The 13,838-nt window shown below is 54.4% G+C and overlaps 1 protein-coding gene across 2 annotated transcripts in view; it reads right to left on the bottom strand.

Moving 5' to 3' along the window:
* Positions 1–11,286, bottom strand: part of TRIOBP (TRIO and F-actin binding protein) — a 52,631-nt gene extending 41,345 nt beyond the window's left edge. Inside the window, exons 1-6 of one of the 2 annotated variants that reach the window (XM_037067863.1) lie at positions 11,273–11,286; positions 10,213–10,450; positions 9,187–9,282; positions 5,431–5,570; positions 4,093–4,288; positions 2,871–3,039 (exon numbers count right to left, since the gene is read on the bottom strand). In XM_037067863.1, the coding sequence (XP_036923758.1) occupies positions 2,871–3,039; positions 4,093–4,288; positions 5,431–5,570; positions 9,187–9,282; positions 10,213–10,326 (715 nt within the window). In that variant the 5' untranslated portion in view covers positions 10,327–10,450; positions 11,273–11,286. Of the gene's footprint in view, positions 1–2,870; positions 3,040–4,092; positions 4,289–5,430; positions 5,571–9,186; positions 9,283–10,212; positions 10,451–11,272 lie in introns of those variants that run through there. The other variant, XM_037067864.1, reaches the window with a different exon arrangement.
* Positions 11,287–13,838: the final 2,552 nt, after the last annotated feature.

Genomic DNA, 13,838 nt, shown 5'->3' with positions numbered 1-13,838 from the left:
TCAGTTGTAGGATGAACTAGATAGAGTTCAGGGCAGAAGTCAAGGCCAGAGGTGTGAACTCAGGAGATGTTGATTTTTCCAGACAGTATTGAAAGCCAAGTGGCTGAGTTGTCAGGGGAGAGAACAGAAGGGAAACCGGGGTTAGGTGCCGGGGCATCCATGTGTGAAGGTCAAGGAGAAGAGGAGGCATCAGCAGAGGAGAGTTAGAAGGAGTGGCGAGTGAAGAAGGCTCTGACCCTTTGCTGAGCGCCCTGACTAACTGCCCTGGGGCTCTAAATCCACCTTGGCCGCACCGCTTGCACCCAGTCGCCAGTGCTGCACTGTCAGCAAAAGGCATTGCCACTGACAGACACCCAGGCCAGGAGCTGGGATCGTGCATTCTGCTGTCCCCAGTCCATCAAGTCCACCTCCTACGTCTCTCTCCTTCTCTGTCGGCTGCTACCCCACAACCGCCCCCCTAATTCAGGTTTCCCCATCTCTCACCTGCACAGAAGGGAGTGGGCTACAGAGGGTTATGGTGACAGTGGGTGCCTCTCCCACACAGCGATTCTCCACCCAGAGTTACCAGCTGTCGACAGCGTCTCATATACTTTATCCATCCATCCACCTACCTACCTGTCATCTCCGTCTCTCTCTGTTTACCTCTCATCTGTCCATCGTGTGGAACCGTGCAAGAGTCGGTGTTGACACTTTACCCCTAACATCTCCTAACGCGTCTGCTAAGAGCAAGGACAATCTCCTTCCAGTGTCACACTCAGGAAATACAGCGCAGATGCAAAACTGGTATCTGACATGCTCTTCACGGTCAAATTTCCCTGACCGCCCCAGTAACATCTTCCACAGCTACAAGTTTTCCTGCACTCGATCCAGCCCAGAGCCCTACACGGCAATTTGCTTCCCTGTCTCTGCGGCCTGTCTAATTCAAGAACAGCTCCCCGGGCCTTTCACAGAGTGAGTCCTCTCAGGCCCTGGCCGGGAAGCTCAGTTGGTTAGAGAGTTCTACCGATACCCAGGTTGTGGGTTCAATCCCTGGTCAGGGTGCACACAAGAACCAGCTAATGCACGCATAAATAAGTGGAACAACAAATCGATGTTTCTCTCTGGCTCTCTCTCAAATCAATCAATTATTTTTTTTAGAAAGTGTGCCGTCAGTTATTTCGCGCAACATCCTTCAATTTGGGTTTGTCTGATGTTTTGCTGGGATTAGACGCAGGAAGTGCATTTTTAACCAAAATCTTGGACAGGACTTCCCATTTGTCCCCCGCTGGGACGCCAAGTGGCCACTTGGTTAAGGCAGATCTGCCAGATCTTCCATCCTAAGAGTGGCTTTTCCTCCATAGTGGCTGTGTAATCTGGGGGTGATACCTTGAGGTCGTGTGAATATTCTGCTCCCCGACAACCTTTCACCCAGGAATTTAGAATCAGCTTCTGATTTGTGCCTGAGTCAGTTATCCCTACAGTGGCTGCGACAGTCCCTTTACTGGTTTCTCACCCCTCAGCCTCACCCTGTTCCAATTCATCCTTCATGCCTTTGCCCTGGTGAACTTCCTCAGGCACACATTCACTCACATCACTCTCTTCCTCCAAAGCCTCCCATGGGTCCCTACTGCTCAGAGAAGCCAGCCCAAACTCCTCGGCCCAGTGTGGTCTAACCCAACTTACGCCCCCATCTGCACTCATGCTCTGCACCCCAGATTACTCCCTGCTCACACCTCGGAGCCTTTGCCCCAGCTGTCCCCTCAGCTACAGCACGTGTCCGGGAGGCGTGCCCCTGAGTCCCTCCCTGGATGGAAAGAAGCTCTGTGTGCCCTGCACCCACACCCCGCCCCACCAAAGGGGGCATATGCTTCAGTTCTTCCTCTGTCCCAGGCCACTGTTTGTCATCTCCTGTCTGTTTGCTTCACTAAATGATGAACTGTCTTGGACAGTGACTGCGCCTAAGTCCTTCTGAACACCCAAGCATCTGGTACCAGATGTTATGCATAATTAGCACTGGCATGTTCGATGACTGGGTGCTACCGGAGCCATAGGAGCTAGGACGGCCTGCGGGGGCTAGGACCTAGATACCCTGGCCCACACCCCCAAATCCTGACGATGCTGAAGACATGCATCTGCAAGCAACACAGTGCCACCCCGATGGGAGGGACCCAGCTTTGGGACCCAGCATACAGGGTTCACATACCAGCAAGACACTGGCCAGCTTCACACACATCTGTGGGCTTGGCCTGATCAGCAGCTTTTCCTCTTTCTTTGGGAGCAACGTGACCCTGATTTCCTTTGGGCATCTCCTCTTCCCACCCCCAGCCATGAGGTTTGTACAGGGGTCTGGCCCTATCCCACCAGGCTGGGCTCATGACCCATGATGGGCCACAGGGAGAACCCTCCCTAGGGCTTTGGCTACCTCTGTAGGGAAGACTGTACCTTCTGCCTGTGGAGGTGGATAAGCAAGTAGGATACAGCCTGGCACCACTACCATTCATCATGCTACCATGGGGGAGGGTCTCGCTGAGAATGAAGCCACCATAGATGAAAGCACAGCAGAGGCCAGATTTCGGATAGTGCTTGCACCTGGATCCAACTATGCCTGAAGTCATCACCCACTAGGCTTTTTACTCAGCTGGTTTGTCGGTTGCAACCTGAAGATCCTAACGCATCAACTATGTGAGAGGATATTTTAAGCAGGTTGCATGGAATATTATGGCTGCTCCGTAATTATATGGGACTGTTACTATTATTAAGATTTGAGCCACCAGAGTAAGACATGCCCAAGGGCCCAGATGGCCAGTGAGAGGACTATCTGGGCCCGGGGCCCCTGGCCATCATCACTTCCACAGTCACAGGGACCAACCTCGTCTGGCAGAAGGACTCACCCTCCTTTCTCTGGCTCTCAGTCTCTCCTCCCACAGGTGACCGGGTGAGGATAGACGAGGCCCGTTGGGCACTGTCAGCTCTTGACCCCTCCTGCAACTTCCGAGGGATCATCACGGTGAACTCGTCCCAGCTGGGGGCCTCCTTCTGCCTTTTGAAGATGTTCCAGTCCTGCCAGGAAAGGACAGGAGAAATTGTGCTTGGTGACCAAGAAGAGAGACCCAGGGCTGGCACTCCCAGTGTGAGATGGGTAGAAGAGAAAGGACCTGACACTGCAAGAGCAGCTGTTGTAGGCCCAGCACCGTGCTGGGCTCTTGCAAGGAGCCCAGCTAATCTTTGGTCAACCCCATGAGGTAGGCGGTCTGCAGACCTAAGAACTTGCTCAAGATCACGCAGCTGGGAAATGGTTTACATGGGAGGGGACTTGAACCCGGGGCAGTTGAACACAGGGTGGTAGGAGGGTCCCGGTAGTAGTGCCGCGGTACCCCAGAGACACTCTCACGATCTGGAGAGAAGTAGGTTCAAAACCTTGCCCTTCTATTTCCCAGCTGTACAGCTTCAACTAAGTTGCTTCCCTTCTCTGAGTCTCAGTTTTCTTGCCCCAGAACACACCCATAAAGGGGGCTGGTGAGCCTTCCTGAGCCCATGCCTGGTCATTTCCCCCTCATGGCTCCCTGGAGGTCTCATGGGGAGTCTGCCTCTCCCACCCTGTGACAGCCCTTTGAGCGGTGAGTGCCCAGGACGCTCCCCTGAGTCTCCTCTTCTCAGCTAAATGGCCCCCAACCTTGGCCAGCGGCCCCCGACAAGCCACCTCCGCCCTGCCTATTCCCTTCCCTCTGTCCTCTGCCCCGGCTGCTCCTGGCACTCAGTGGTATGTGACCAAGACAGGGCTCAGGACCGATCTCATCCTTGCTCTGGACAACACACCCACATCCTGACCCTCTGTGACTGTGACCTGAGAGTTTCTGGCAGCATGAGCCAGTTGGTAATTCACATGGAGCTCTCCATCCACCGAAACTCCTTCCTCCATCTGTTCATAGGCAGACCCCCAGCCCTCCTGGGCGAGCCCTGCAGAGACTCCTCCCCCTCCCAGGTGGGTGGTCTGGGTGCCCATGAAGTCTTGGCCCAGTTCCTTGGTGTGAGCGGCTCAGCCCTCCTCTGGAAGTGTGGGGCTGGCACAGAGGGGTGATCTGCTCTTGCCCTCAGCCCCTGCCCCCAGCTCACCGCAGAGGACGAGTTGCTGGTATCATCAGGGGTGTTGGAGTCAGGGCCGGAGCTGGTACCAGAGTCAGGACCCTCGTCGGAGCTGCCACACAGGGAGGAGGCCACGCCCTCCAGATAGGGCACTGCCTCGGGGTCCCGGCTCCTGCTCCTGGGGGTGACTGCGGGGCCCTCTGCAGGAAGCCCTGCCGATAGGCCCCTGAGAGAGGAGACAGAACCATGACTTTTTCCCCAAAAGTCACGGGGATCAAGGAGTAAGACCCCCACCCAGGTACACACCCCCTCACGTTACAGGAGAAGAGGGAGCTGACACTGAGGCCTCTCTGTGCTGGGCTCTTTCCATAGGCTGCTTGGTTAAGCTACAACAGCCTCCCTTTGGAGTGAGTGTGATGATTCCCATTTTACAGAAGAGGAAACTGAGGCTCAGAGAGGGGAAGAGACTAGCCGAGGTCACAGAGCTAGGAAAAAGCAGAGCTGTACTACGAACCAGAGCTGTGGCCCCCACCCCAGACCTCTGTCACTGGAGCAGAAGCGGAGACCCAAGCTCAGTAAGACAGAGCCATAATTATGCTGGGCTAACAGGGGGCTCTGAGAGGTAGGAGAACTCTGGGGGCAGTGACAGGGGCACCAGTCTGGACACCAAGGGAGGGGGCTGCAGAGACAGCCCTGCTTTGGAGAAGCCAGTCAGGGCAGCCACAGGCCCAGGAAGACTTGGAGCTGGCTGTGGCCCCAAAGAGTGACCCACAGATTGGCTTGCAAGATGGAAATGGGCGCTGACCCTTGCAAAAGAGGTCTGTCATCAGATGAGTTTGGGACAGACTGCACATGCCTCCCTCCCTTGCTCAAAAGCACAACGGAGCTCGGACTGCAGGCTTTCACAGACCCTGCAGGAGGGGCCCCCCACTGTGCTTACCCTGGCTTTCTGACACTAACTTGCCCAAGGTCCCACCGCCCAACAGGGATGAAGCTGAAGCTGGCCCCGGTTTCCAGACCCTCAGACACGCCCTCCCAAAGCGCCACTTCCGATCAGCCCAGCCATAGGTGGAGGGAATCCCACAGCCTGCACAGTCAGGTACGTGGATATTAATCCTGCTTCATTTTTTAAAGCTATGCCAAGGGAACGAGGAAATGTGAGTGGGCCGAGAGCCATGCCCAAGGCAGGATGGGTGCGTGGGTGCTCTGTGACCAAAGCTGAGGTAGGGCCGAGGAACATGCCCACTGTGCCCAGCTGTGTAGGCTGACCCTGTGACCCTCACCAGCAGCCATCACCATTGCGAAGGGTGTGGGGGCGGGGAAGGGCTGCCCCGGGGAGCCCCTCCCAGGCCCTGGAGCTCTACCCACCTCTCAGACCCTGGCCCAAGGCCCGGGCCCACCACAGACTGGCACCCAGAGGCTGAAGCACTGTGCGGGTCCGCAGAGGCAGGCAGGCGCCGGGGCAGGTCGCAGTAGGGCGCCTCCGCACTTGGAGGGCTCTGGGGCCCCTGGGATGGAGTCGGAGAGAGGAGGCACCTCAGTGCCCACGTGGGGGGTCCCTCCCCCTGCATGCCCCTCCCCCCACTAGGGGGTGTGGGAGAGTCTCCAGGCATCTCCTCTGGGATCTTTGAAGTCTCAAGGAGAGCTGTCCATCAGGCTGGAAGCGCCCCTGGGGACCCAAGCTGAGGGCTGGCCGAGGTACAGGGTATGTGGGTGCATACATGTGCACAGATGTGTGTGTATATAAAGGCCTGTGTGTGCAACTGTGTGCATGTGTATGCAAGTTGGGGGCGGGTACACTAGAGCATATGTTTGCACCAGTGCATGTAAGTCCATTTATGTGTGTGTTGTCACCTATGTAGGTGTGTGTGCTTGAGGATATGAAGTGCACTAAAAGGTCCAAAGGGTTTTCTGCAGCTAGAAGACAAGGATGTGGAAGGAGAGTGCGGAGGAAGGATTGAGTCAGCCTGGGGAGAGAGGGAGGAAAAGGTAATCTGAGGGAGGAGGAGGTGGGAAGAGAAGGTCTGGAGGAAAGAAGAGATTGCCCACTTAAGGAGGGGCGGAGGGCTCCTGGGCTGGAGGGTCAAGGCCCCAGGGGTGGAGGCAGAGGCCCAGAGCTGACTGCTCATCTCTCTCTCCCTCCACCCTTGGCAAGGCCACACCTGGGAAGGCTGCTGCTGGGCTCACCCAGGGGGAACGGCTGCTCACCTCTGGGAAGGCCCCCCCACACCTCCCCACCTCCTAGGGTGGCAGGGCCCTCCCCTGGTGGTGGGAGACAACGGCCACAGCACCCTGCACCCCGCCTCCTCTCGGGTTACCTGGGCAGCGGGTTCCGGAGCTGGCGGTTGGCGGCTGTCAGCACCCTCGTCCCCGGGGGGCTCTGCTCAGGCCCCCACGATGCCGCCCTCCCAGGCCCCGATTCTGGGCCGTGGCGGCAGCGGCCGAGGCAGCAGAAACCTTAGAGGGGCCGGCTGCAGGAGCAGGGGCCCCTCATTACTGTTTCATAAGCCGGGGCCCAGCCAAGAACAATGCAGGACATGAAACCACAGGAACCCGATCTCCACAGCTCACCTGAGAGCCGGCAGGGTGGGGGCCGGGGCCTGGACTCCCGGGGGACCCTGGAGCCCAGGGCTCAGGGTTGAGGCCACAGCCTGGCCACAGACTCCACAGTCCCGGGGTGGGCACAGACTCCCTGGGTTCCAAGAAGGTGGCCACTAGCAGGACCTAGGCAGAGCCAAGGAGTGGGGCCGGGGTGTCTGCCGTGCCACTGAAGCCAGAGGAGCCTGTCTGGATTCAGTTTCGCCCCCTGGCCTGGAGCAAGATTTTGATCAGCGCTCCACAGCGGGAGGTGTCAGATCCACAGCCTGGCCTGGCGCCTTGGCCGCCCTGGGGACCTCACTGCATGAATGAGGAGGGAGCAGCGCTCTGGGCATTGCCAAGGGGTCTCAGCCCAGCTGGGCCCACCAAGCGCCCCAGCCAGTCAGGGCACCTCTATTTGGCTCTCACCCCCAGCCCTCATCATTACCCACCATCCCCACGAGCAGGACCAGGAGCCAGTCCCTGGCTCTGATTTCCTGTCTGGCGGGTCAGCACGGGCTCTGGCCTCAGACAGACATCAGGCCCAATCCTGGCGCCTCCACTTCCCAGCTGGGTGACCTCAGCCTGAAGCTTCCCCACTCTGAGCCTAGTTTTCTCATTTACAAAACTGGGATGATAAGAGGACCTGCCTCCTAAGGGTGTTATGAGAATTAAATGAGTTAATACTTGTAAAGGGTTTAGGACAGTACCTGGCCTGTACACCTTAAATATAATAGATACTGTAAAAAGATTAAATAGAATTATACTAGTGTTAAATACTCTTAAGAATAAGAGTATTTAATATTAGCCCTGGCCGGGTGGCTCAGTTCGTTGGTGCACTGTCTCATACGCCAAAAGTTTGCAGGTTTGCTCCTCTGTCAGAGCACACACCTAGGTTGAGGGTTCGATCTCCGGTCGGGACTTATGCAGGAGGCAACTGACTGATGTTTCTTTCTCACATTGATATTCCTTTCTGTCTGTCTCTCTCTCTCTAAAAACCAATAAACATATTCTCAGGCAAGGATTAAACATAATTTTTTAAAAGAATAAATACATAAAAAGGGATGTGCAGTGCCTGGCATCTGTCACGACCCTCTCATCTCCTAAGCTCCCACCCTCCACCCAGAACCTGGCCGTGACCTGGTCAAGGCTGTGTGATTGCCAGGGATGACCGCCCCCCAGCCCATGGAAGCCTCAGCTGAGGGTAGAACAGAGGCATATCCGGAGCCAGGATCCCAGGGGAGCTGGGGCAAGCTCCCAGGGGCCACCTGGGCCACTTCTGCTTGTTCCAAAGCAGGTGAGGATGTCAGAACCGGTTTCCCGGGAGGTACCTTTCTCAGGCCCCTAGGGAAGAGGGGGAGCCCAGGTGTGACCAGGGACCCAGCTGGGGACTGCATGATCCTGTCCAGTCGGGGGTGCGCTTCTTTGACACGCAGAGGCTGTGACTCCAGGTTTGAAACTGCACATCCACAAGGAGGATTTGCACCAGCGTCAGATCCTGGTGACTTAGGAGCCTTTACGTCCCACTGAGATCTGGCTCCTCAGCTGGGTAATTCCATGACTTCCCTCACGACCAGGGTGGCCCACGCGCCTCTCACTTGCCACCCCAGACAATTCCGGGTGCGTTTCCAACCCCAAGTACCTGCCTCAGGAAAACACTCAGGAGTCAGCCACGTTCTACCTCCTCCATGTTCCTCAGGTACCAAATACTTTAGATTCTCCTGTTCCATCGGTTCTGAAATACGTCCATTTCTCCACGCGTCAACGTCTCCATTATCTCCAGCATGAGTAATTAATGGCGCCTTTTCCTCACTGGTCACCTTGATTTACTCTCACTCCCTGTACTCCATTCTCTGCCCTGCAGTCAAAGTAACTTTGGAAAATGCAAATCTGACCACATCACTCCCACTGAAAATCTTCAGTGGCTCCCTTGCCTCTTGGAAAAAAATCCAGTCAGCACATGTATAAGGCCCTGCAAGGCCTGGTGAGACCAGCCCCGACCCGTTCTCCATCTTTGTCCTAGAATTCCCACGCCCCTCCCACTCGCTGACCTCTGTCCACCCTCCAATGTGCCTCTTGTTTTCTGTCTCAGGACCTTTGCACCTACAGTTCCCTCCTTTCCTCTTCCCCCAGCTTCACTGGCCAATGCCCCCAGTCTTTACCAAGCAGCTGAAATGTCGTTTCCTTGGAGAAACCTATCACTTACCTTCGTGCCCCTTGCTACTCCTTACAACCATTACCATAACCATAATTATTTGTAGGATGAATTTCTTAGTCTGCACTTCTCTTGCTAGACTATGAGCCCCAGGGACCAGGGATGTGTCTGCGTTACTTGTCACTGTTTTGCCAACACTTAGTGTGATGCCTGGCACATGTTAAGCACCTATTCAACACGTGTGCACAGGTGAGCTGGCCCAAGGTCTCAGCCAGGCAGTGGTAGGACTGAGACTAGAATTCAAACCTGTCTGAATCCAAACTCCGTCTGGTCCTCACTTGCCATCTCCCCACCCACCGGGAGAAGGTCATTTTCGTTGGAGACGGACTCACTGAACTCTCAGGCATCTGTTCCCTGAACTTGGGGGTAGGCGAGCTGTTACCACAGCTATCAAGACAGATAGAAAGGAATCTCTCAGGGTTGTTTTCCTGATTGGGAAGGAGGGAGAGGAAACTGACAAGTATTGAATTAGCCACATGTGACTTTGGCTAAGCAATGCCAGATGCCCTGAATGAGAAGCCTTGTTGCCCAATTTTCCCATTAGGAGAGTGAAGTCAGACAGGGTAAATGACCCAAGGTCACACAGCAGGGAAGCGGCAAACCTAGCTCTGCAGCTCTGGCCTGCATGGTTCCGAAGCTGAACAGTGACTCCCTTATACTAGTCACCTCTTGGAGCCTGACCACCTACACAGTGCTGACTGCCAGGCTTAAGAGGAGCCTCAGGACCGCTGGGAATGACAGAGCCGGAGTGGATCAAGGGGCCATGGAGAGTCACAGGTCCCATGCTTCTCATAGCGTGTGTGCCGGGAGCTCCGGGTTTACGTGCACAGAGACTTGGCCTAAGATCACAGCAATCCCAAAGTGACAGAATGCCTCACTCCTTCAGCGCCTTCAAGGGGAAAGTTTCGAGTGGGTGCTGGGGTATCTCTAATGCCTCTCTGACACCTGTGAAGCTCCCTTTTCACAGAAAGACGGCGGGACTCAGGCTCAGAGCCTTCAGCCAATAATGCTATCTGGTTAGAATTCAATGACTCCTATTTTTTGGTCTTTTTCTTTCTTTCTTTTTAACCTTCTGTATAAAAGCTATGATTCTAGCTTTCTGTTTGTGGTGGTGATGTAAAGTTCTATTTTAGTATAAGTGAAAAAGAGGATGCTGATTTAAAGAATAAGGTACGCAACAGATTAGAGGAGGCTATGGCAGAAAGATCACAGGGTCAGGAGGAGAATGACTGGCATCTGGGAACATTAACACGGTGCCACCACTTCATTGTACAGGTAGGGAAGCTGAGGCCCTGCCCAGGAGGGAGACCAGCTTCTGGACGGAAAACCACCCCAACCACTCAGGGAAGCCAGCCCACCTGGTGCCTTGCTCGGTGGGCCTCCTCGGGGTGGAGGCAGTTTTGACAGCAGCTCTGGGCAAGCACACTGGCCTCAAAGTGTTCACAAGGGGCATTCTCAGCACCCCCCTCCATATTAGGTGAGCCGGGCCAGGGCAGCTCCTGCGATCCGATGGTGGGGCCTGAGAAGAATGGGGCGAAGAGGCAAGGCCCAGGTGTCCGGCTGGCAGTGCACCCAGACCCCAGCCCCTGCTTGCCCCTGGGCAGATAAAGACCAAAGAGATAAGGTTATTCATCCATTTGGCATCTGTTCATTTATTCACTCAACAAACATTAAGCACCAGGAATTCTGCCAAGCATTTAACATGTGATTTCCAGTCATTACTGCAGCGTTGCTCCAAGTGTATTCTGAGGATCCTGCATTAGACTTGGTCTGGCTGCTTATAAAGTGTATATTCCCAGTTCCCTCCCCAGATCCACCTAGGTGAGGTAGGAGTGTGCACTTTAAACAAGTCTCCTAGGGCACTGTGCACCCCAAAGTTGGAGTGCCCTTGCCCTCCAATTATCCTGCACTATGGGTAAAATTAACGCCAGTTTCAGATGAGGCAAGGAAGGCTCACGGAGGTTCCATAACGTGCAAGTCTCAGCGGCTGAACTGGATTCAAATCCAGGTCTGCGTACCAGGAGGTGGAAGTGAGGGGCACTGGATCCCACTGCCAAGTCACCGAGGCCCCTTTGGAAATACTGGGAGTGAGGCAAAAGGGCAGGCAGGCAGGTATTTTCAGTCGAGGACAAAGTCATGGGCAATCTAAAGGCGCACAGCAAGTTTGTGGCAGAGCTCAGCCAGAGAGAAAAGCTGGTGCTCTGACTTAGGCACACAGCAGTCCTGTCCAAGAGAGCTCCAATGCCATGCCCGGAGGGGGCTGGGGGAGGGGCTCCAACAGAAGAGCGACTTGAAGATGCTCTCCTAACCCACATGGAATAGAGCCCCGGGAGGGGATGAATGTGAGGGGAATCCATATTCCCTAAGGCACAAGCCCTTTACCAAGTTCCCAGGTTGCTGCCCATACCTTTTCCTCACCTGGAGAATTGCCTTCACAGCATCCCAGGGGATCAGGCCCTCGCTGCCAGTCTCACCTGAGAGCTGGGGAATTTCACATCCTCCCCTGGGTCAGCCAGGGTAAAGGTTCCTGGCTCCTCCATCAGACCTGGGGAGGCAGCAGGGCATGGTCTGGGTGGGGGGAAGGACACCCTCTGACCCCTCAGTGGCCAGGGGGTCTCAGATCCTGTCGGGGCTCTTCTCCCGGCTTCGTACCAAGCTCCCAGGGGAGTGAATCCATCCCGCCCAGCCTGGGCGGTTCTTCCCCACTCTCTCCCCAGACAGAGACCGCCACTCATTTCTCTGGGGGTGGAATGTGGAGGGCTCTACTCTTGGTCCCCTTCACTGCTCCTGCGTCCTCCCCAACCCAATTGGTAGAATCCTTCTCTGAAATGCATTTTAGGTGTGGATATAACAATAAAAAACCTGACTTCCGCCAAGATGGAGGAATAGGTGGAAACACTGTGCCTTCTCCCACAACCAAGTTTGACTACAACAAAGGTTTGGAGAACAAAGACACAGCCAAAGAACAGAAAATTGAATTATACGACAACAAGTCCGACAACAACGAACCCATTCAACTGGGACGGTAAGAGGGGCGGAGCCAGCAGCGGAGCAGGGTTGGGCAGAAAAGATCCCCAGACCTAGGCGTGCAGGCAGCACGGACCCAGTCAGGGTGTGGGACACACTGACCGTGGTCACACATTCGAGGACAGTGAGACAGACCACGCAGGCCCCAGCGGGAGAACCCAGTGGTGGAGGGCTGATGGCAGTGGCACATTCGAGTGCAGTGGGACGAAATGCACGGGCCCCAGTGACGGTGGCAGCTGCGGCACCTGTGGCGGCGGAGGTGGGAGGTGCCAGACGAGACGCCATTGCTCCTCTTTGACTCCACCCCTACATACAGCGTCACAACCCAGCAACTGAGTTGCCCTGCTCTGGTGAACACCTAGGGCTCTGAACAGGCACGAACAGCTCAAAAGATGGTGCAAGAAGAACTCAAAGTCCCAGAGCCCATAACTCTAAGTGACCAAGAGATTGCCAGCCTCTCAGAAGCACAGTTCAAGACACTGTTTATCAGGATGCTCACAGAACTGGTTGATTATAGTCACAAATTAGAGGAACATATGAAGGCTAAACTAATTGAAATGAAGGGAGATGCACAGGAAACCAATAGTGATGGAAAGGAAACTGAGATTCAAATCAATGGAATGGACCAGAAGAAAGAACAAAACATCCAACCAGAAAGGAATGAAGAAATGAGAATTCAACAAAATAAAGAGAGGCTTAGGAACCTCCAGGACATCTTGAAATGTTCCAACATCCGGATTATAGGGGTACCAGAAGGGGGAAAGAAACAGCCACGAGTGGAAAACTTATTTGAACAAATAATAAAGGAGAACTTCCCCAGTCTGGCAAAGGAAATAGACTTCCAGGAAATCCAGGAAGCTCAGAGAGTCCCAAAGAACTTGGACCCAAGGAGGAACACACCAAGGCACATCATAATTACATTAGCCAAGATGAAAATGAAGGAGAGAATCCTAGAAGCAGCAAGAGATAAGGGGACAGTCACCTATGAAGGACTTCCCATCAGACTGTCAGCGGATTTCTGAAAAGAGACCTTCCAGGCAAGAAGGGACTGGAAAGAAGTATTCCAAGTCATGAAATCCAAAGACCTACAGCCAAGATTGCTTTATCCAGCAAAGCTTTCATTTAGAATGGAAGGACAGATAAAGTGCTTCTCAGATAAGGTCAAGTTCAAGGAGTTCATCATCACCAAGCCCTTATTATATGAAATGCTAAAGGGATTTATATAAGAAAAAGATGAAAATATTAACAGTGAAAGGACAGCAAACACACAGTTATTAACAACCATACCTAAAACAAAAGCAAACCAAGAGGACAGCTAGATCAGGAGTGGAACCATAGAAATGAAGAACACATGGAGGGTTAGCAATAGGGGGGTGGGAGGAGGAGAAGGGGGGAGAAGGTACAGAAAATAGCATAGACAGTAGGTAGAAAATAGATAGGGGGAGGGCAAGAATAGTGGGGGAAATATAGAATCTAAAGAACTTGAGACACGTGGTTATAAACTAAGGGGGGGGAGAATGGTGGGGGAGGGAGTGTGCAGGTGGAGGGGAATGAAGGGGGGGGATAGAACAACTGTAATGGTATAATCAATAAAATATATTTAAAAAAAACAATAAAAAACCTGCAGAGGACCTGATGCCCCTCCAGAGAATGGACAGCTGGACCTCTTTCCATCTAGCCAATCAGCCTGTCCCTCCCCGTATCCCTCACTCCACATTTTCCCCCCGTATCCTCCTCCCCTCCAACCTTTGCACAGCGCACTACTAACCTTGGCTCAGGTTTCCACGCATGGCGGGGGGGGGGGGGGGGGGGGGGGGGGGGGNGGGTGGGGTGCGGGGGGGGGGTTTCCAGGGTCACAGTGTCTTTAACAATGAATCAGAACATTGCCCAGAGGCAAAGGCCACGCCCCTGCTGCTCTCTCACAGGCTCTTTCTAGGTACTTTATTTACATGAAGGC

The sequence above is a fragment of the Sturnira hondurensis genome, unplaced genomic scaffold, assembly GCF_014824575.4.
Source record: "Sturnira hondurensis isolate 20B ecotype Veracruz unplaced genomic scaffold, ASM1482457v3 Scaffold0017436, whole genome shotgun sequence".
Taxonomy (NCBI): domain Eukaryota; kingdom Metazoa; phylum Chordata; class Mammalia; order Chiroptera; family Phyllostomidae; genus Sturnira; species Sturnira hondurensis.
The sequence above is the reverse complement of the archived record's forward strand: the minus strand, read 5'-3'. Positions and strand labels throughout refer to the sequence as shown.